Below are 23642 nucleotides of genomic sequence, written 5' to 3' on the forward strand. Positions count from 1 at the left end.
AGTTGCACTCAGAGGCTAGCTATGTGAAAAGGGTCACCAGTACAAAAGTTTGAGAACCCCTGAATTCGACTATAATACAGGAGTCTCTTAAAAATGTACTATGGTTACAAACACATACGTAGTATCCTCAAACTTACCCTTCTATTTTTCATATACAATATGTACTACTCAAAATACATAAGTGTTTTCCCCAAATTTAGATGCAACAAGTCCTATGTCTTTCTATAATTACAATAGCTTACTATATTGCAGCTACAATTAAAATGCAACTTAAATATTCTTTTAAGTTTCATATTTTGGATAACTAACTGGTAAAGACTTCAACTGTTCCATTCTTTATTAGACCCTGATCTTGCAATCCGATCAGACTGCAAGATCAGGGCTTTAAAATGCAGCTTCATTTTAGCATCACACAGAGGTTTCTGAATGACTAAAAATTAAAAGTAGCCAATAATTAAATAAGGACTTGATGCAACAAACAGTTGCTACTTGCTTATCTTTCTCCCGGGTGTAATTCCATTGAAATCGATGGAACTGAGCGTTGAAGGAAAGAGTAAAGCTATCTAGTCTGTTTTAAGGATCAGGCTCCAAGAGAATATCTTGATTTATTAAGTTTTAAAATTATTCTTAAAATATTTTAGTGAAATTGTGTCTCCAGTGAAGTCAATGATAAAACTCCCACTGGTTTCAAAGAAGACAAGATCCCACTCTTAGCGTTATTATTCACATATCTGGGCAACTGAGGGAATAATAAAAATGAACATGCATTGATTTGATTTGGATGTTATTAATTAAATAAGCAAAAAACACTTAAGAAAGGATAGTACAGTTGGACAATGAAAGATGTGTCATCTCACATTTCAAACATGATGGCATCTACACATTTTTCTTCAGGTTCTATAAGCAAACCCTTTCTAAGGGCTTAAAAAGGAACCCTGGCCAGGCAGTTAACATACAAAGTTTAGTTTCTGTTTAACAAAATAAAAAGGTGTTTAAAAATACTAATATGAATAGAAACGCTTTCATGATGAATTTTTTCCTTATTAATTTATCTGAAAATTTGTTTAGATTTACATATGCCCTAACAGCATTTTCAGTCCTAACAACATTGCAATATTGTGCTGATGCATGAAAACAACAAAACTGACTAGACTATTTTCTTTCACCAAAGTGAAATGAAGTAGAAAAGTAAACAGCACAAATAATGAAAGCTAAATAAGATTCATAAAATTCCTTCAGTATTCAACTATAGGTAACCGTTCAGGATTTTTTCATATATATTATATTTAACCTCAGCATCCTTTAAAATTGGCAAACAAAAGCCAAGAAAAGGACTGATATAAATAAAAGCAAAATTAAACCAAGTACACACAAATGTTCCAGTTTTGCCGGAATCTCTGTGCTCCTACAACTCAATGCAACCTTATGTTTTTAAAATGAAATTTTGAAGATCATCTGTCTGTAATATGGAACAAGACTTTATGGTGTTTAAAACCTTTCAAAATAGTGTATTTATTAATATGAAAGAGACTAATGTACATACAAAGTAATTCTGGCAAAAAGCATAACCATACAGTAGGTTTACAAAGGATTTAGACTAGACAAAAGTCTGGTCAAATATCCATTTAAAAGAATTTCTAGATGAAGATTTAGATTTTAAGCAACAGATAGTAATGATCAGAGCTGCTTCATTCTATTTATTAAACATTTACATGCATTAATATAAAATATTAACATTTCAAAAGGAGCTCTTACACTGGATCACGTCAATTCTTACACTTCCATGGCCATTTTTTCCCCTTTTATTTTTCCTCTTCTTTTAAACACTACCATAAAATAAAAAAGAAATGGAAAATAAAACACAACTCCACCTTTAATTCACTTCCTTGTGAGTATGTTTTTCCTAGCATATCTAAACAGCAGGTGGTCTGGCATATCGTTTATGATGGAATATGCAAGCACAAAGGGTAAATTAAGGATGGAGTTTCAACCTTAATTCTGAGTTTCCTTGCTTGATAGTGTTATCAGACCCTTTCTTGTAGCTGAAAGTGTTCTTGTGGTTTAAAATAAAAGATTACCCCCTTTTATCTGAACTATACTTAAACATTTAATAGAGAAATTACAGCCATAATTTTACCATGCAAAGTAACATCACATACCAAAATTCCTTAACAAATGTCATGGACAAGTGATCAAATACAATGCATAATGTGCTTGTACAGAGCCATGGTCAAGTCCAAAAGTAACTGATTTTAGTCCATTTTTTCCTAACTTCATATGCAGTAGTTCCTATTGTTAAGGTGTTCTATAGTTTATAAAATAAAATTTTGGACTTCCGTAGTGAACGTTATAAGACATGCAAGAAGAAGAAGAAAAACCAGCCTTACATTCCTGAGAATCTCCTATTACAGCTTCATACAGATAGACAATTAAAAGTAGGATATTGCATTAGCAGTCTTAAAAGATGTCATCAGTGGCAAAAATGTAAAGTAGAAACGTAATTCAAATGAAATAGTGAAAAAAAAAAGTGATCCTTACCTTTGTACCTGTTATACAATTGTTCTAATTTCTTTCTGTCTACTGAATTTTTCATGGATTCTTTGTAGTACAAGTCTGGGTTCTGGAAGTAGTTGTCTGTTGCCACTTCTAGTTTCCACTCATTCTGCATTAAGCAATATATAGCAGTCCTTTCACCAGCCTGGGTAAATGCCATAAACTGGCGGACCTTGTCCTTCTGAGACGATTTAAGCTTATGCTTTGGGATGCAAAAGAAGCAGGAAAGCCAATGAAGCTAATCCAGAAGTTTGTTTCAGCATTCTACTACTAATGCCTATCTTTTAAAGGGGTTTAGTTTTCTCCGTGTGTGACAACTTTCACTTCAGAATTAAAGGAAGACAAAGCCTTGCTCTTCTGCAGTTAAAAAGGCAGCACTTCTGGAAACTGAAATGACAGCATCTGTATGTACATTTTAGTAGCAAATATTCTGGCAAAAATAAATTCAAATTTGTGTTACTGCTCTCGTACACACAATTGTTTTGTACGAAAACTGTTTGATCTCCAGATATTTCCCATTAAATTCAGAATTTATTTGGTTATAAACTCTAAAATACTATTGTTATGACAATCGGGTCTATTTGCTGAAAATAAGTCTACCATTAATGATAAAATACATTTCAAAGGTATGAATCATACAAAAATCAGAGATTCTGTAAATAAAGGCCTTGAGAAATATCTGAAAAGTTTAACAGTTGACTTAAGAGTTTTCCTAATTAATTTCTAGTGCTAATGAACAATAGTGTTTTCCAGTTAATTATTTAAGACAGTTAAAGTTACAAAGCACTTTTCAATTTTAACACTGGGAACTGTTCATTGTTGCTTTCAGAAAAAGTGAACTCAAAAGAAAATAAAACTGGTAAAGAAGCCAAGCAAGAAATTTACTCATTATTACGAGTTTCCAAAAAGTTATTGTAAATCTAATCAAAAGCTTTAATATGTTCTGACAATAGAAGAGATGTTTATATCAACCAATGCAATTGGTTACTTTGTTATTCAGTAGAAAATAGGGCTTATACGAAACATGAAATGTTTTTCTCAATGGCAATGAGTTGCGGCAAACCATAGCTCTACATTCCCAGAGTATACTTCTGGAGAATACAGGAATGAGGGGAAAGAGGTTTGAAAGAGAGCAAAAATCTGCTACCAATGTGTTTTACCATTATTCTCTGCTGTACTTAAAGTAACTTTTTAAAAACCAAACTCTCTTTGGGTTTCAATACATCTGTTTTACTCATCATAGTTAGTACAAGTTATGTTTCTGGGTAGATAACTAAGTTATCTGGGTAAGCACTTCATCATCTGCTCACCCTAGTATTTAAGTCAACAGTGTAAAGCGACGCATTGACTTGCTGATCCCTGAGTACTAGAACAAGCTGTTATGATGTATTCTACTGCACATCACTGTTTCATGTTCAATGTGACACTACAGTATAAACATTCATACATCTTCTAGTCCACCCTTATCTCTTTTACACACTCTACATATAGTCATATCATTAAAAAATTATTGCAGATGGTCATATAAGACAAGAAGTGCATCATATGCAGAAGATACAGACTTCATTCTTTCCTTCATAAAGTTATTTTCTAAATATTGAAAAACTACAGAAAAGGATACTCATAAAATGGGAACACCTTGATAGCCACAGAAATAATTGCAATTGATTTTTCAAAGGAAACGTTAAATTATCTTTGTTGTTTCCCTACTGGAGATACTGTGTACATCTATTTATATTTTTAAAAATCCTAAATTTTCCTTGAAGTGGAAATATATCAAATCTTACTACAATAAAATCTTGTGTACACATTTAAACAAGTGTCTTTCTAAGTTACAATTAATTTAGTGTTGGGTCACTTCACAATAGGAATCTGTGATACAACCATGACAACTAAAAGTTTTTAGAGACAAGGTGGGTGAGGTAGTATCTTTTATTAGACCAACTTCTGGTGGTGAAAGATACAAGCTTTCACCACTAGAAGTTGGTCCAATAAAAGATATTACCTCACCCACCTTGTCTCTCTAATATCCTGGGACAACATGGCTACAACACTGCAAACTAAAAGTTATGTCATATATATAAGTTCTACAAACTTCAAGTAACCTGTGTCTCTTTTCTGCTTCAAAAGGACAGAGATGGAAAAAGATCATTCACTTTACCTCTCTGCCAATGCAGAATCGTTCTCCAAAATACAGTTTAAATTACATACGTGAACAGAGTCTTTATTTTTAAAAAAGATATATAGAAATCATTTTTTCTAGCATGTCTTCTTTCTAAATGATCGCAACATAGTACGTATATTTTGTAATAGGTCACAATGAGGTGACATGCTTTATGTACTCTGACTTGAAAACTACAATCTGCCTCATCACCACCACTTTACAAATTGTTAAAATATATCATCTATTAAAAACAGATGTTGCAAGATAAGGCCTAATTTGGACTCTTTGTAAAATAGCTTTGATCACCTTTTTATTAATTGTAAATTCCTATTGCTTTTCTGGGCTTTCCAATTATGCACTTGCACAGCGGTGATGGCCTTGGAATGTTGCTCAGTGGGACATAAACCTGCTTTCTTTTGCATGTGCAAATATATATTCCCCCTATACTCAATCAAATGTTTATTCCAATAACAATCTATACATGCATTTCCATTTTGCCAATTATAGTCACATCTAGGTGCCCAAATACAATTTAAGCGTTGGTATTATCCTGCTAGAACTGTTTCCAGTGCAGTGGATTTGTACTCGCTAGGCTCACTTTCTCTGGGGACTGTGGTGGGCTGGAAGAAAACTTGCTAGCTCAACTACGGCAGCCTTTCCTGAGGAGAGTGACAATACCCTTCTTTGACAGCAGTTTATGGAGTCACAGTTGTGATTTCACAGTGAGGGCTGAAAGAGGGTTTCCATATCATGGATGATTTTTCATTCTCGTCTAACTTTCTTTCCTAACAAAACAACAACACCGAGCAAGTCAGCGAGGAACGAGGGTGGCGGAACCACTCCAAGAGATTTGGGGGACGGAGGGAGTTCCCCTGGAGCTCCCTCAACCACCTCCCCCACGCTCAGCACAGACACGTGCAGCACAAACGCAGAGACACCCCACAAGCCGACTTAAATCGCCCCCTCTAGCAGGGAGCTCCTCGGTGCTTCCCAAGGCCCTGCGAACTCCAGGCCCCACCCCCAACAGACGGACACCGGGAGAGGGAGGGACTCGGCTCCAGCCACCTGCCCTGGAAGCCCAAAGCAGGGCAAGTACGTGCCGCCGCTGCCAGGCTCAGCTCTCAAAATACCCACAGCCTCGCTCCTCCCCGCCCTCTGCGGGACCCTGCCGGCCGGGCGCCTCACGCCGCGGGCTCGGCCCCCCAGCTCCGCTGGACCCTCACTACCCCCCCTCGGCCCTGGCGGGGCCCCCCGCGCTGCTCCGTCCCTCTCGCTCCGGCCCCCCGCCCGGTGACCTTCCCTCCGCCGACCCCGGCAGCAGGAAACACGGCTCCCGCGCTGGCAGGGGCGGCGGGCGCGGCGCCCACTCCGGGCAGGGCCGGGGCGCTGGGATCGGGAGAAGCGGGGAGGGGCTGGGAGGTATTTTCCCACCTACCATCTTATCCCCGGCGCTTTGACCAACTTCACTGCCCAGCGCCGCCGCCGCCTCCTGCGCAGGCGCGCACCGGTTCTCCTTAGCCACCTATCGCTGAGCGGCGAGCGGGCCCTAGGCCCCGGCCGCCTCCCTGGGAGCAGCGAGTCCCCGCCTCGTCGCCGCGCCACAGGCGCTGGAAACTCAGCACCCGACTGGAGGGGCACAGGGGACTACATCTCCCATGATGCACCGGGCCGACGAGCCGGAGACTGTTACCCACCATGGGCTGCGCCGGCGAGTCGGGACTACATCTCCCAGAGGGCACTGCGCGCGAAACGGGCGGCAGTTTGATCGCAGGCCGAGCGAGGAACTACAAATCCCGTGTGACATTGTGCTTAAAGGAGCCGCATCTGCACTCAGCAACCAGCGCTAAGGGTGGTAGCGGCTTGGCAGCCAGCGGTGTCGTCATTTCTCACCAGGGGGGCCGTCGAGGCGGTTGGGTCGGGCGCCCAATAGGAGCAGGGATAACGGCACGCGGCGCCACTCGGGCTGGCCTCGTCTGCGGCGCCTCCCGCTGCAGGTGAGCCGGGCGGATGCAGGCAACGGCAGCCGGAGCCTAGAGCGGCCACCTCGCCCCAACCCGGACGCGAGAGCCCGCGGCACCCGGACTGGCCGCCGCCCTGAGGTAGGAGCGGGCCGGGCCGGTTACCCCTGCGCCGGGAGGGCGGGACCCGGACCCTACAGCTGCGAGCGGGTTCCGGGCGCCGGGCCGGGTCACTCGCAAGTGACAGCGAAAAGCGGGGCTGCAGGGCCGGGACAGCCCGCCCTGGAGAGACTCCGACACGCACAGCCCACCCCCCTCCCGCCACCCCCTCCGGGGTCCGCTCCGGAGAGACCGTGAGACACACAGCACAGCTCCCCCCTCCTCCGGAGAGACTGTGAGATGCACAGCTCTTCCCCCTCCTCCGAGGTAAGTGCTGCCCGGCGGGAGGTCACCCCCCCCCGCCCTGAGCCCCCTTCCAGAGCCAGCGCCCTGTACCCCCTCCTGCACCCCAGCCCTGAGCGCCCTTCCAGAGCTTGCACTCCTCACTCCCTCTGACACCCCCTGCCCCAGCCCTCTCAGAACCACCCCCCATACCCCATCCTGCACCCCCAACACTGTGTCCCAGCCCCCTCCCACACTGTGAACCTCTAGGTCCCAGCCCATAGCTTGCACCCCCTCCCAAACCCCAAATCTCTGTCCCAGCTGGGTGAAAATGAGTGAGGATGGGGGAGAGCAAGTGATGATGGGCGTGGGTGGGGCTTTGGGGAAGGGGCAGGGTAGATCCTGGGTTGCTCTTAGGTTCAAAAAGTGATCTTGGGCATAAAAAGGTTGGAAACCACTGCTGTAATGGAAAACTACAAACTTTTGCTCCTTTCCTTATCTCTAGAGGGATTGAAACTATATAGAACATGGTAAAATCTCTTTCAGATACATCCAGAAGCAAAAGTTGTCCCCTTCACACATGTGCGGAAATAGATTTAGGACAAAACCAGCCAAATCCTGGTCAAACACTGGTTTAAAATCTGTTCCCAGTGAGACAGTTTGTTACACTACCTATTCCCGTATGTCCCCCAGTCTCCTCCAAAATTAGTGAGACTTGATAGCTTTGTCTCTTTAGAAGTTCACATTCCTTAATGGGATGATTTCTGCACCTCATTCCCATATGGGCAACTTGGACCATGACCTTGCAAACACTTATGCATGTGTTTAATTTTACTATTGTGAATAGTCCCATTGACAATGCGGCCACTGTTGGAGACAGGATACTGGACTAGCTGGACTGTTTGCAGTGTGGTTGTTCTTATTTTCTTGACTGAACATCAACAGTTTCTTCTTATAATTTTAGCTGTATTGGTATAGGATCTTCTCAGCACTTCTCTGTCCTACCCTAGTCTTTCATTACTTACATTCAAATAAAACTAGTAATTTAAATTCCACACTATGTGCTACAGTTCAGACATTACAGTTAACGAATTAAATATTCAAAATTAAGGCAATCCTCCTTTTTTCATATGACTTAAAATATGATGTCTCAGTATAATAAAATTTACAAATTCAGTTGGTAATATATATTTTTCATTTTTTAAATAAAGCAAGGGAATGCCATACAAGGGCTATGGTTAATGTAACTTTAGTTTTGAAAATTTAAACTGAAATCATGAAAGGCAGAGTAAAGTTTGAATGCTTATTCCATTCCCTTTGCTTATGCCTCAAAATATAGGATTTCTTCATATTTTTAAAGCTACTTTTCTGATGTTTTCCAAATTTTTGAGGGGAAGACTACCCTGCAGTGAATTATAACATGAAATTTCAGAGTAGCTTCTCTTGTTTTTTCCTCCCCCCCCACCCCCCCGATGTTCTGGTTTAACTTGGATTTAAACTTGGAGAGTGGTCAGTTTGGATGAGCTATTACCAGCAGGAGAGTGAGTTTGTGTGTGTATGGGGGTGGGGGGGATGTGAGAAAACCTGGATTTGTGCAGGAAATAGCCCAACTTGATGATCATGCACATTGTGTAAAGAGTTGTCACTTTGGATGGGCTATCACCAGCAGGAGAGTGAATTTGTGTGGGGGGGTGGAGGGTGAGAAAACCTGGATTTGTGCTGGAAATGGCCCACCTGATGATCACTTTAGATAAGCTATTACCAGCAGGACAGTGGGGTGGGAGGAGGTATTGCTTCATATTCTCTGTGTATATATAAAGTCTGCTGCAGTTTCCACGGTATGCATCCGATGAAGTGAGCTGTAGCTCACGAAAGCTTATGCTCAAATAAATTGGTTAGTCTCTAAGATGCCACAAGTACTCCTTTTCTTTTAGTAGTATGGACTGTTGAGAATTAAGCTTATAACTGGATGATAAACTGAACCTTAACTATGGAGTAGCTACTATCATTCCACTCTATAAATTGCTTATCATTTAATACACTATTATGGTTTTTAAAAAAAATCCCTCTCATTAACTCTTTGAAAAATCTTTTAACATATTTGGTTCATCCTATCTCCATGGTAGGTTGGCCTATGAATTGCAAATCCATTTAGTTGCCTGTGATGCCCCATTAATGTGTGTGGCTTGGTATTTTTGTTTGGTTTTGTTTTGGTGTGTTTTGTGTTTGAGGGGTTAGTGGAAGTATACTACAAAGATATATTAAGTAGAAAGGGAAAGGACTAGTGAAGGTCTCTTTAGAGCAGTGATGTAAGTCCCTGTTCAGAAAAGAATTCCTATTCAGGATAGCACTTAAGCACAGGCTTAACTTTTAGCCTGTGCACAAGTCCCCTTGACTTAATGCTTGCATGCTTTCCTGAAACAATGTTATAAAGAGAAGGCCGTGGACTAATGGGCAAGGTCTTTTGGGGGAGAGGTGGCTGTGACACTTTTTGGGATTGGAAGGCACCTCCCTATCACGTGCCTTTAGCATGGGGAAGCCTTGTCTGTTCCTGCAATGGGTCAGCTCCGCAATTCCAGTGGCTATGGGCAACATAAGCACTCGCCTCTAGTCCTAGCAGTCCCCACAGTCAACTTTACTGCAGAGGCCCCCAAAGTGAGGGGCATGCCTCTTTAGGGAGGCATGGAGGACCATCTGGGGGGCACAGCGGGACTCAGGCCAGCCAACACGGGGGCAGGGAGGGAGCGCCACCCAGCCCCTCCCCGCCACCAGTTCTGTTGTGGTGTGGGGCAGAAGTTGGGGGCAAGGCCGGGAGTGGAGTTGCACCTGGCCACGGGCCCAGCTATCAGCCCCCACCACAGCCCAGCTGCGCCTCTGCTCCAGCCCCCAGCCGCAGCCCAGACCCACCCCCAACTATAGCCCTAGCCTTGGTCCCCTTCCCCCTGTCTGTGTCTCCACCTGCCCCCCCATCATAGTCCCGCTCCTGGCCCTGGCTTGGGGGGTAACGGAGGGAAGGCACAGACAGGAGGAAGGCGGTGTGACCCTCAAAAGTCTGGGGACCACTGTTTTACAGGTTAGTGATTGGCACACTTCAACCTTTGAGCCCCCACCCAAGCATCTCCTTAGAGTGTCCAGTCCCTGGTCCACTGAACACGTTAGTATTCACAGATTTGCTGCTTCCAAAGTACCGGTACACCCCAGCTATCCAGTTCCACCTCAGATTACATTTCTGCTTAAACACATTTAAGTGCTGTGTGTTATAATGAAATCAAGTATTAAGTTTATTTAACAAAGCACAGAGTCAAATAGTAGCAAATGGAAGTACTGGAAACAAATGGTTACGTATAAAATCATAACACACATGCTAGAGCCTAGATTTCATAAACAAGGTACTTTCGTGTCTTGTAAAGTATTGCTCACTCAAAATCATTATAGCTAGGATGGCTGTGACCCTCCTTTCATGACACAAACACTCTGTCTCCTAGGTGAAAGACCCACTGTGTCTCTTTCATTGTCAGATATACCAAAACAATCCTTCATCTTTACTCATAAACAGGGCATCCTGCTGCTGTTCCTGTAGGTTTCCTCTCTTGTAGATTTCACAGTCTCTTATTTAGCCCCTGGCATAGTCTGTAAGGCATACCTATCCTCCATCTGGCCATTTGTGTATTGTATCTGTAACCTCCTGCCTGAAAGGGACATTTCCGAGGTTTGTCACCTCCTGGTGACCTGCCATAACTTCAAGGCTTTAGGAGCATAATTTTCAGAATAGATACATAACTTTAAATTTTATCTGTACATACATTTCACAATGATTGCGACGAGAATGGCCATACTGGGTCAGACCAATTGTTCATCTAGCCCAGTATCCTGTCTTCTGACAGTGACCAATGCCAGGTGCTTCAGAAGGAATGAGCAGAACAGGTAATCATTAAAAGATCCATCCCTTGTTGTCCACTCCCAGGTTGTGGCAGTCAGAGGCTAGGGACACTCAGAGCACAGGGTTGCTTTTGGTGGAGACCTTACCTGTCACCGTTTGGTGAGCTATTATTAGGGTCCTACCAAATTCACGGCCATGAAAAACATATCACGGACTGTGAAATCTGGTCTCCCCTTGTGAAATCTGGGCTTCTGAGTGCTTTTACCCAAAACTGTACAGATTTCACAGGGGAGACCAGTGTTTCTCAAACTGGGGGTCCTGAACCCAAAGGGAATTGCAGGGGGTCATGGTATTACCACCTTACTTCTACACTGCTTTCAAAGCTGGATGGCTGGAGAGCAGCCGTAGTTGGCCGGGTGCCCAGCTCTGAAGGCAGTGCCCAGCCAGCAGAAGCGCAGAAGTAAGGGTAGAAATACCATACTGTGCCATCCTTACTTCTGCGCTGCTGCTGGCAGCGACTCTGCCTTCAGAGCTGGGCTCCTGGCCAGCAGCCTCCGCTCTCTGGCTGCCCAGCTCTGAAGGCAGCACCACTGCCAGTAGCAGCACAGAAGTAAGGGTAGCAGTACCACTACTCCCCCTACCGTAACTCTGTGACACCCACCCCTCCCCCTACTCCTTTTTGGTTCAGGACTCCTTCAATTATAACCCCATGATATTTCAGATTAAAATAGCTGAAATTGTGAAATTTACTATATTAAAATCTTATGACCGTGAAATTGACCAAAATGGACTGTGAATTTGGTAGGGCCCTAGCTATTATGAATATATCTGACCCAGGGGATCTCTGTAAAACCCTATGCACCTCCTGTGCCCTCTGCCAGTTGACCCCGAGAGGTTGCTGGGCCACTCCTTTCCAGTTCAGAGAAAAAGAATTTGGAAGCTCCCAAACTGAAAAGCAATAGACCCTGGGAAACCGATCATTTTGCTTACATAGAAGGTCTTTCTGCCTACTAGTGTCTCCTAAGTTAAGGAGTTGGGGTTTTGTCCCTCTCTTTTTCTTGACTTAAGCAAATCACCCTTTGTTTGCTGTTCTGCTCTTTATTCTTTGGACCAGATCTTAAGCACTGGTTTATAGTGAGCAATTAAGGAATGTATGCAGTGTTAAATGCTTGGATCTCTTAACTGTTCAATTCCAGAGTAACATTTTAAATGTATTAGAGAGACACGGTGGGGAAGTAATATCCTTTATTGGAACAACTTCTGTTGGTGAGAGATACAAACTTTCGAGTCACACAGAGCTTTTCTTCTGACCTGAAGAAAAGCTCTGTGTGGCTCCAAAGCTTGTCTCTCACCAATAAAAGATATTACCTCCCCCACCGTGTCTCTCTAATATCCTTGGACTGACACAGCTGCAACAACGTCATTTTAAATGTATAGCTTTTTTTTTTAAGTATACATTTTGGAGAGGTGTTAGCTGGACTCCATTACTTTCATAGGTTATGGCTACACTAAAGAGCTTACAGCTGCACAGCTTAATTGCTCCAGCCCCTGCGAGTGGTGGTAGCTGTGTCAGTAGGACAAGCTCTCCCACTGACATAGCGCTGTTCACACCTGTGCTTAAGTTGGCATAAGTGATGTCGATGGGGAGGGTGGCTCATTCACACCCCTGAGTTACATAATTTATGTTGAGTTAAGCTGTAGTGTAGCCTTAGCCATAGTAATTCTTTCCACTATTTTTTTGTTTTGTTTTTAATTTTGGAATATAATACCCAGGTCCACCCACCAATTTTAAGACCCTTCATTGGCTTCTTCTCTCCCTATTAATCAAATCAAGTTTCTCATCCTTGTTTTCAAAGTGCTCCACAGCTCAGGTCCTTCGTATATTTCCAGTCATCTCTGTTCACTCACTCAAGACCCATCTCTACCTATGCTCTTCATGTCCTCTTACTCTCAAACTCCTATTTGTGCCATATTCTATGATGCTGCTACCTGGAGCCCCCAATCCCTCACTCACTATATTACGTCCACAAGTATAAATCTTTCAAGCTCCTTAAAAAACATTTGTCTTCCAAATGGTCTTTAAACTCTAGCCTTATTGGCAATTTTTCTCTGGTTTAAAAACAGAATTTTAAAAAATGACAAACGCAGATATTTTTCACTGTGTGTATATATTTTTCACTCTTTGTGTGTATATATAATATTTAGAATAATAAAGAAACATTCATTTCACGGGCTCTGAGCACATTAATTATTTGAACAACAATTCTGGTTTTGTGATTTTTTTTTTTTTTTTTTTTTTAAATCCTTACACCTCTTCTGCCGCACACAAGGTCAGCGTCAGATATTAGCACATTTATATTGTTGTGAGTGAAGGCATGCTTTAGGCCTGATTGAAGCCTGCTGTGATTTTTAAGACTCTGTTTTGATAACCTTTAACAGCTTAAGCTTAAGTAGAACTGTGCATGTGTAAAGACATTGCAGACTAATTATGTTTAGTATTGTGCCTGTGTAAGAAAAACGCAGAGTAATAGTTTGTTTAAAAAAAAGTGTAGCCACAAAGCTAGAAAAAATTGGTTTGCACTAGCACAAAACCTGTGCTGACAGGACAAAAGAGTTAACAAAAAAAAATAAAAAGAACAGGAGTACTTCTGGCACCTTAGAGACTAACAAATTTATTTGAGCATAAGCTTTCGTGAGCTACAGCTCATTTCATCAGATGCATTCGAGTGCATACACTGAACGCACCCGATGAATGAGCTGTAGCTCACAAAAGCTTATGCTCAAATTTGTTCGTCTTGAAGGTGCCACAAGTCCTCCTTTTCTTTTTGTGAATACAGACTAACACAGCTGCTACTCTGAAACCTGTCATAAAAATAAACTAATACATAAACATACCCTCCCCGCCTTCCTTCCTCCAAAATATAAAGAAGTTAGTCTAAACAATGGAAAGCAGAAATTGTATATGCTCCTGTGTTGGGGGTGACTTTGTGGTGAAACTATCCTAATGAGCTTCCCACTTGTAAGTAAATAAGAATTTCTTACTAAGTGTTTTGCCTAATAAAAATTTGTTAAACCAATCTGCTGAGTAGTAAATCTCTCAGTCAAATGTATACATTGGCTTATATCTCAATCCCCCATCTTTCTTCTATAGGCCAGTTGAAGCAAAGGTCCCTGTGGCATGACCTGAAAGTTGACAAATCTAAGCTATTTAGAACGGGGATAGGAGTGAATTCCAGAAGCTTAGGGCCCTTATGAAGAGCACTGTGCCAGCCCTTCCTCCTCTCTTATATCTAGTGACCTAGCATCCAGGGCCGTCCTTAGGATTTATGGGGCCCTACGCAGCATTAAACTGGTGACCCTGTGCTCCACTGAAGGCGGTCCCCAGTCGCCGCCACTGACCCCAGTGTGTCGAGGAGGCACAGCCATCACACCTGCCCGCAGACCCACAGAACCTCTCCCCATTGCTGACACACCCCGAGCTTTGTACACAGCAGATGCTGTGGCAGTGGCTTACGGCAGGCCTCACACTGTCATGTGAGGGCTGCATCTTGCCAGAGCCTGCAGCCCCTTGCCACTCCTGGCTCACCACAAGCATTTTAACAGGAAGTACCAAGCAGTAATAACAATAATACGTGTGTATGCGTGTGCATGCGTGAGAGAGAGCCAGAGAGAGAGCCTGTGTGTGTGTGTTGGGGGACTGTATGAAAGAGTGTGTTTCAGATTCTGTGTGTGTGTGAGATAAATATAAAGGGAAGGGTAAACACCTTTAAAATCCCTCCTGGTCAGAGGAAAAACCCTTTCACCTGTAAAGGGTTCAGAAGCTAGGATAACCTCGCTGGCACCTGACCAAAATGACCAATGAGGAGACAAGATATTTTCAAAGCTGGAGGGGGGGAGAAACAAAGGCTCTCTCTGTCTGTGTGATCCTTTTGCTGGGAACAGAAAGGAATGGAGTCTTAGAACTTAGTAAGTAATCTAGCTAGATATGCGTTAGATTCTGTTTTGTTTAAACGGCTGAGGAAAATAAGCTGTGCTGAATGGAATGTAGATTCCTGTTTTTGACGCTTGGTGGTGGCAGCAATAAAGTCCAAGGGCAAAAGGTAAAATAGTTTGTACCCTGGGGAAGTTTTAACCTAAGCTGGTAAAAATAAGCTTAGGGGGTTTTCATGCAGGTCCCCACATCTGTACCCTAGAGTCCAGAGTCGGGAAGGAACCTTGACTGTGTGTGTGTGTGTGTGTGTGTGTGACTGTGTGACAATCTGTATTGGGGAACTGTGACTCATGAGAGACAGTGTGTGTGTGTGTGTGTGTGTGTGTGTGTGGGAAGCATGAGAGACAGTGAGTGCACTGTCACTAAGTTCCCTCCTCTCCTTGACCCAGCTACCGCCCCCTGACTCACCTGGACGTTTCGCTTCTCCTGGCCTGGTCTCCGCCAGAGAGCAAGCAGCGCAGGAAGGCAGGGTCCAGGGAGGGACTCTGCTCTGGGCGGTGGTGGGCTGCCAGTGACCAGCTGTGCCACTCTGGACTCCCTGGGGCTGGGGTAGCAGAGCCGGAGACTGGAGCCCTCTGCCGGCCAGCTGAGGACCAAGTGAGGGAGGTGGCAGGATTGGGGGCAGGGGGAAGCCCATTGGCCCAGTATGCAGGAGGAGCCAGAGAAGAGAGGATTCCAGCCATGGCCAGTGAGGGGAATGGTGCCTCAAATTTTCGGGTGCCCTACACAGCCAAGTATGCTGCGTATGCCTAAGGACAGCCCTGCTAGCATCATTAATGTGCTCATTGTAATTGGCAGTGTATCATGAGTAGAGAGGTGGTGTCTCAGTTGGACTGATCAAGTTATTTGTACTTGTAATCTTTCTTGACTATGGTTATTGCACCGAAGTTCAAAATTGCAGCTAAATATTAAGGCAGGTATTTTACCTGTTCTACTGAAATTTGCTAAAATTTAAATTCTGCAATTCTAGAATGGCATGTTTAGATGGCAAATACTTTTTTTTTTTTTTTTTTTAAGGAAATCTAAGGCCTTTATTGGGTACCATGTTTGCACATAATTTCTGAACTAATGCAGACTGTGCACGTCCTTTGTCCATTATTTGAAATCCTACCATAGTTAGTGCTAAAGACACATAACTTTGACTATCTTTTTAAATGTTTATTTTGAATTATTTATTATCAGCACTAGGAGTTTGGTTTATAAATGATATTGACTGACATTTTACAATGTTTTCCTCAGAAAGGCACTGAAAAATGATGTTGAGAGATACTGGGATAGCTTAGGGAAATTGGTCCAAGTCTGTCTCAAGCTGGAAATGACAAAACGTCAGGAAAATCTCATTGCTATGTGTCCTATGTGAAATGAGAATTTTGCAAGCATGTAGTCTTATATGACTTATTTGTAGTCTCTTTGAGGCAAAGAATTTGTTTTTCTGTATCTTCTATAGAGCAGCTATTATATGTTGAGGTGGTATCCGTAATTTGACAATGGCATATTTTTTTAAAATGTAGGCTTGAAAACCACAGATGGTTCATGGATATTGTAAAAAGAGCAAACTTACATACTAGTAACTAAGTCCAACCCTTAGCTTAACAAATAAGTTTAAAGAAACAGTCCGCATCTCATCCAAAAGAAGCATGAGTGACCAGTGTGGTACTGCTAAGCTTTACAGCTTGATGGATTTAAAGCAAGGTATTATGTTTTGGAGAACCGGTAGCCCAGGAAAATAAAAATGTTGCTAAACCAGAAAGATTTGGTGGTTTTGACTATCTATTGATCAGGGAGAACTCACACTTCATTTGAGACTTTTTTTTTAAATTGGATTTGATCCAGTGGCCCAATACTGAACCATGTTTGACAGCTAATGTGTATTATCTTTCAGCACAACATGTATATTCGAAATGCAAAAAGCATGTTATAGAAGGCTTTGGACTGTTCCTGGTTGTATACAGTAATACAATGAAGGCAACTGAATTAAATTCTCTATGGATATTGATTTCACTGCTTTGCTGCCAGTTATTGAACACTGCGGAGCATGAAGATGTAGTAAAGCATGCAATAAAGCTGCATCGTGGGAAAGGTGCTGCTGTCACACAGAGAAAACAATGGGTCTTAGAAAACTGCAGAAAGCTATCTGGGCTCCTTCGTCAAAAGAATGTGGTTCTCAACAAACTAAAAAATGCAATAAGATCAGTGGAGAAGGACTTGGGGCTGTCAGATGAAGAGAAACTTTTTCAGGTGCACACATTTGAAATTTTCCAGAAGGAGCTGAATGAAAGTGAAAATTCAGTCTTTCAAGCAATCCATGGACTCCAAAGAGCCCTTCAAGGTGACTACAAAGATGTTGTAAACATGAAAGAAAGTAGTAGACAGCGATTGGAGGCCTTGAGAGAAGCTGCAATAAAGGTAGTACTTTCCAATTTTACTAATGCATTATGGAGGGTAATATGGTGAAGGTTTCATAGGGATTTCTAATGATTAAAAAGAGGTTTAAATTCTTTTGTTTTGTATGAAAAATATGGATCTATACCAAACTTTCAACACTTATTCCTAGTGTAAAGATGGAATTTTGAGCAAAGCTAGCAGTAAATCTGTTCTCAGATAAGTTAGAAGTAATGTAGTAGTTACAGGGAGTTAAAAATATTCATTATTGAAATTTAGAGAAGGTTAATAATTAGTTATAAAAAACAGTCTAATGAGAACCCCTGTAACTCCCAACCCGAGCATTACTTTAGAAGGCAAAGGAATATGAGAGGTGAGACTATTCATATACTTTGGCAGTAATATAGCATTCTGTGTCGTAACTGCACTTCTTTGTGTCAAGACAAGGCAACTGAGATTGCCTTCTTTATAAAATAATCACTTTAAAGCACAGAAGTGTGATAGTGAAGCATGAGTGTTTCACTGACTATTGTGGCTCTCCAGCCTCACCTTGATCTGTTAAGGTTTACCAAAGAGAGCCCCAGTCCAACAGACCTGGCAAAATTTAGAGAGACAAGGTGGGTGAGGTAATATCTTTTATTGGACCAACTTCTATTGGTGAGAGACAAGCTTTCACGCTTATACAGAGCTCTTCTTCAGGTCTCGGAAACTTACTCAGATTGTGGGAAAAGTTTGTCGGAGCAGGGCTGCTCTCTGGGGAGCCAAAGCAGGTCTCTGTGACACTCTACCTCAAAGTAGCACCCTGGAACCCCATATTCACTACTGTGATATGATTAGGATATGTTTGGTTCAAATGCATGCCTGGCGAGGTATCATTTTAAAAGTCTTAATCTATTGAACATTAATAACCTGTTGGGTTGTATGTACTATCAGTGTTTGTGGAATTATGAAGTATTGCAATATGTGCTATTGAAATATGTTGTGAGGTTGGGGGAGACTGACAATGAAACTTTCAGTAAGGACAAAGGAGCACCCATCACTGGCCAGATGGACGTTGATGGCCCATTAAGAAAACAATCGACTATCCCAGATTTCAGAGTAACAGCCGTGTTAGTCTGTATTCGCAAAAAGAAAAGGAGTACTTGTGGCACCTTAGAGACTAACCAATTTATTTGAGCATGAGCTTTCGTGAGCTACAGCTCACTTCATCGGATGCATGCCGTGGAAACTGCAGCAGACTTTATTTATACACAGAGAATATGAAACAATACCTCCTCCCACCCCACTGTCCTGCTGGTAATAGCTTATCTAAAGTGATCATCAGGTGGGCCATTTCCAGCACAAATCCAGGTTCTCTCACCCTCCACCCCCCCACACAAATTCACTCTCCTGCTGTGTGGGGGGGTGGAGGGTGAGAGAACCTGGATTTGTGCTGGAAATGGCCCACCTGATGATCACTTTAGATAAGCTATTACCAGCAGGACAGTGGGGTGGGAGGAGGTATTGTTTCATATTCTCTGTGTATGTATAAAGTCTGCTGCAGTTTCCACGGCATGCATCCGATGAAGTGAGCTGTAGCTCACGAAAGCTCATGCTCAAATAAATTGGTTAGTCTCTAAGGTGCCACAAGTACTCCTTTTCTTTTTGCGACTATCCCAGAGGCTCCTTACAGAAGGCACGTACACAATGGAGACTGCTTGACCAATGGGAACTGACTGACCCCAATGCCACTGCAAGGATCTTTCTAGCAGCTAGAAGAAGGTGTAAAAAGACAGACAGTGACATCATCACTGGGCCTCTGTCCCGTCCCCCCCCCCCGGCCCCCATCTCAACACCTGGAAAATCTTCTGGAAGGAAAAGACTTTTTGAACTGTGAAATTTGGTCCCAGTCTGGAAAAGGGCTCAGTCTGGGTATTGAGGAACTGTCAGTTGCTTGTACCAGCTGTCAGGGTGAGACACTGCTTGATTCAAATCTTGCTTAGTCTCTTTAACTTAGAATTTAGACTGAGAGTTTATTTTTGTTTAAGTAACCAAGTTTGCTCTCTATGCCTGTTACTGATGATCACTTAAAATCTATCTCTCTGTACTTAATACATCTGTTTTATAATTTACCTAAAACAGTGTGTTTTTGGTTGAAATGCTAGGGGAATCTCAGCTCAGATTACAAAGGCTGGTGCATGTCCACTTTTCTATGAGGAAGTGGCAAACTTATTAATGGGTTTGCATTGCTCAAGAGAACCTTGAGCAGTGCAAGATGGTGTATTTCTGGGGTGCAGTGCTGGAGACCTGGGGGAATTGGCTGGATCCTTTATTGATGGTTCATAAGTGGCAGGGAGATCATTTATGTAACTCAGTTGGGTGCGTCTCTGCCTGTGGACGGCGGTGTGAATGCAGAATCTGTCAGAGGGTTGTAGCTTGACATCAGCATCACTGTGTGAGAGGCAGCCAGCCCAGGTTGGTGAGTTTGGAGGGCTCAGCAGTCCTACAGGTCAGCTTATACCCCACTGACCCTGTCACAGTCTCCCATCCAGAGAAAGTGCCATTATAGTGGAGTTACATGCCGTGCTTCCTTGGGCACATTCACTGTAATCCTCTTGTTTTCCTTGCCCCCTCTCCATCTAATCAGAAATGTTCTGATGTTTACAAGATAGGAGGGAAGGAAATGGAAGTGAGTTGTTGTGGAAGGCGGAGAAGAGGGGAAGAGTGTGAGGAGGACATGGCTTATGTGACTGGGCAATCCTTGCAGGGGATGTAAGTGCTGGAGACCTGGAGGCAGAACAGGGGCATAGATCAGGGTTTCTCAGCCCATAGGTCAGAACCCAAAATTGAGTCACCAGAATGTTTCAAAGCGGTTCCAGTCCCACAGTGCTGGCTGGGCTCACCTCCTTGCTCCAGACACTGCAACCTCTGGGGTCTCAGCACCATTCAGCTTTGGCCCAGCTGTCATGATGATCGGAGCCTGGGTAGGCAAATTTGAATGAATGGCACTTCAACCACATAAGAACGGCCATACTGGGTCAGACCAAAGGTCCATCTAGCCCAGTATCCTGTCTTCCAACAGTGGGCAATGCCAGGTGTCTCAGAGGGAATGAACAAAACAGGTAATCATCAAGTGATCCATTCTCTGTCGCTCATTCCCAGCTTCTGGCAAATAGAGGCTAGGGTGGGCAAACTTTTTTTGGCCTGAGGGCCACATCTGGGTATGGAAATTATATGGAGGGCCATGAATGCTCATGAAATTGGGGGTTGGAGTGCAGGACGGGATGAGGGCTCTGGCTGGGGGTGCAGGCTCTGAGGTGGGGCCAGAAATGAGTTCAGGGTGCAGGAGGGGGTTCCGGGCTGGAGCAGGGGGGTTCGGAGGATGGGAGGAGGATCAGGGTTGGGGCAAGGGGTCAGGGTGTGGGAGGGGGGCACTTACCTCAAGCAGCTCCCAAAAGCAGCAGCATATCCCTCTTCCAGCTGCTATGCGGAGGCAGGGCCAGGTGGCTCTGCACGCTGCCCTGTTCGCAGGCACCGCCCCTGCAGCTCCCATTGGCCGCAGTTCCTGGCCACGGCACTCATGGAGCGGGGCAAGCCCCGAATCCCGCTCCCCGGCTAGAGCTCAAGGGCCAGGTTAAAACTTCTGAAGGGCTGCATGTGGCCCCTGGGCTGTAGTTTGCCCACCATTGATTGACCTAGTTTCCGTGAATTTATCTAATTCTCTTGTGAACTAGATACTCTTCCTCTCGTCTGCTCCCTTCCATGACAACTCACTCCCATTTTCTTCCCTCCTATCTTGTAAACATCAGAACATTTCTGATTATATTTTCTACAATAATGGTTGGAGAGGGGGCAAGGAAAACAACCCTGTGAGCCAGGTCACAACTTCACTCTCACAAATTTTGGTCCAGTTGAGGGTGGCAGGGCCAAACCTGAGCAGTGCTGCAACCCTGGAGGTTGCAATACCCAGAGCAAAGAGCCAAGTCCAGTCAGCCCCACAGCACAGGAGCTGCAGGAGCCAGTACTGTGGGGTGTGTCAGGCAGAACTCAACAGGATCCGACTGAAACCACTCTAGGGCAGGACTGCAACCAGAGCGGGGCAGCCATCCAGGGTGTGTGGTGGGGCTCGGTGGGGCCAAGGCTTGGAAAGGGAGCATCACCTATGTGTTGGTGTCTGGAGTGGCTCACTGCTAAGAGTGCCAAACTCAGGTCTGACTGTCAGAAATCAGGGCAGACACCCCAGATTGGTGGTATAGTCCTCCGGGATCACTATATTAGTTTTACTGTGGAGCCACATTTGGTTACTTCCAGCCCCAAAAGGCCAGTCACTTTCCCCAGGTTAGAATATGCTCTAGATCTCACCAAAGGCAATGCTGCAGCCCGGGGGTCGGAAGCCTTTTAGAAGTGGTGTGCCGAGTCTTCATTTATTCACTTTAATTTAAGGTTTTGCGTGCCAATACTAAATTTTAACGCTTTTTAGAAGGTCTCTGTCTATAAGTCTGTATATTCTATAACTAAACTATTGTATGTAAACAAGGTTTTCAAAATGTTTAAGAAGCTTCCTTTAAAATTAAATTAAAATGCTGATCTTACACCGCTGGCACGCTAAGTTCACTGCTGGCCTGGGTTTCTGTTCACCTAGGCCGGCAGCGGGCTGAGCGGGGTCTGTGGCTGGGACCCTGGCTGGCAAGGGGCCGGCAGCCAGAACCCAGGGCCTGCAGCAGGCTGAGCGGGGCCGGTGGCCAGGACCCCTGAGCAAGTCAGCTCGCTGCCAGTCTGGGGTTCCGTCCGCCGGCTCCTGCCATCCAGGGTCCCAGCTGCCGGTCCCGCTCAGCCCGCTGCCGGTCTGGGGTCCTGGCCCTGTCCATACAGAGTAGGTACCTACTTTCTCCCTGGTTCTGGCCCATTCTCTTCCTCTCTCTGCACTGAGCTGAGGGTGGGAGTGCACTGAGAACAGGGCTGGGGGTGAAGGAGCAGGCTGGGGATTGGGATGCAGGGTCTGGCCAGGAGCTAGAATGAGGGAGGGGGCTCATGGTTGGGGCACGAGGTTTGGGTGTAGAGCACTTACCTGGGCAGCTCCCATTTGGTGCGAGGGGTGCAGGTGGGATTGTGTGTGTGTGTGTGCGTGCAGGAGCTCCCGTTTGATGTTCAGGGTGGGGGTAGGGATGTGGGGGTGCAAGAGTCAGGGCACAGGCTGTGGGGGGGCTGTAGGGGGGCAGGAGTCAGGATGGGGGGCTGGGTATGTGTGGGGGGTGCCGGAGTCAGGGCTGGGTTTGGGGGGCTGGGGTGTGCAGGGATCAGGGCACGGGGCTGGGGTGTGCAGGGATCAGGGCAGAGGGCTGGGGGTGTGCGTGTGTGTGTGTGCAGGAGCTCCCATATGGTGCTCAGGGTGGGGATGTGTGGGGTGCAGGGGTCAGGGCACGGGGCTAGGGTGTGTGGGGGTGCAGGGGTCAGGGCAGAGGGCTGGGGTGGTGGGGGTGCTCCCAGCCCCCTGCCCTGAGCGGCTCAAGGCTGGGGGCTGGAGGGGATATACCAATTCCACCCTTTTCCCCAACGTCCCCGGAGCAGAGAGCACCGCGGCTCTGCTTTTCCCTCTCCCCTCCATAGCAAGGGCCGTCAGCTGATTGGCCGCAGGGGGGAGGAGGGGCAAGAACCCAGCACGCTGAGGGCGGGAGCTTGCCTTCCCTGCAAGGAGAGAGTGGTGGGAGGGGGCGGGCAGGATTTTTAATTGTAAGCTGCTGTCCCTGGCAGACAGCAGTGTGCCATTAAAAATTGGCTCGCGTGCCACCTTTGGCACGCATGCCATAGGTTGCCGACCTCTGCCGTAGCCAATCCTTCAATAAACTAAAACTAAAGATTTATTAGTTGGGAAAAAGCAATGAGAGTCATAGCAAGTTTAAAGCAAATAAAATACATTTCAGGTGAATTAGGGGTTTTAGGTTCAAAATAAAAGCAGTGATGTAGCAATCTGCCAGTCTCATAGGGTCTTTTCACAAATTCTCTCAGGGTTTTTCCAAAGCGGATTTGCGGAACTCTGTCTGTATCTAGAAAGCTACCAGACAGCATCCAAAAAGATCAAAGATGTCAGGATCATTCCCAGCATCCAGTATTTATAGTAGAATATAGCCTGTGAAGTGTTTTTAGCACAGCATGTGTCCCTAGATTTCCCTTTGACTTCAAAGCATAGGTGTTGTGTGCTCAACAATGTTCCTCCTTGCTGAGCAACTTTAGACAAATGGATATAGATAAACGGGAACAATGTGATAGCCAAAAACATTTAGCTTTCATGCAGTTTTACGCATCAAATGAATTCACAACTAATCACTAACACACAATATTGCTCCAGGATTAATT

At 44.6% G+C, this 23642-nt stretch overlaps 2 protein-coding genes across 3 annotated transcripts in view; one reads left to right on the top strand and one right to left on the bottom strand.

The window, feature by feature from the left end:
* The window catches only part of DCUN1D2 (defective in cullin neddylation 1 domain containing 2), a 49135-nt gene extending 42773 nt beyond the window's left edge, over window positions 1–6362 (bottom strand). The window contains exons 1-2 of the mRNA XM_084612451.1: window positions 6153–6362; window positions 2539–2755 (exon numbers count right to left, since the gene is read on the bottom strand). Of these exons, the coding sequence (XP_084468577.1) occupies window positions 2539–2755; window positions 6153–6155 (220 nt within the window). The 5' untranslated portion in view covers window positions 6156–6362. The remainder of the gene's footprint in view (window positions 1–2538; window positions 2756–6152) is intronic.
* Window positions 6363–6526: 164 nt separating this feature from the next.
* TMCO3 (transmembrane and coiled-coil domains 3) overlaps window positions 6527–23642 on the top strand; it is a 73403-nt gene continuing 56287 nt past the window's right edge. Inside the window, exons 1-2 of one of the 2 annotated variants that reach the window (XM_084639924.1) lie at window positions 6527–6816; window positions 16810–17333. In XM_084639924.1, the coding sequence (XP_084496050.1) occupies window positions 16887–17333 (447 nt within the window). In that variant the 5' untranslated portion in view covers window positions 6527–6816; window positions 16810–16886. The other variant, XM_084639925.1, reaches the window with a different exon arrangement.

Source organism: Lepidochelys olivacea (assembly GCF_965140295.1).
Source record: "Lepidochelys olivacea isolate rLepOli2 genome assembly, chromosome: 1".
Lineage (NCBI taxonomy): Eukaryota > Metazoa > Chordata > Testudines > Cheloniidae > Lepidochelys > Lepidochelys olivacea.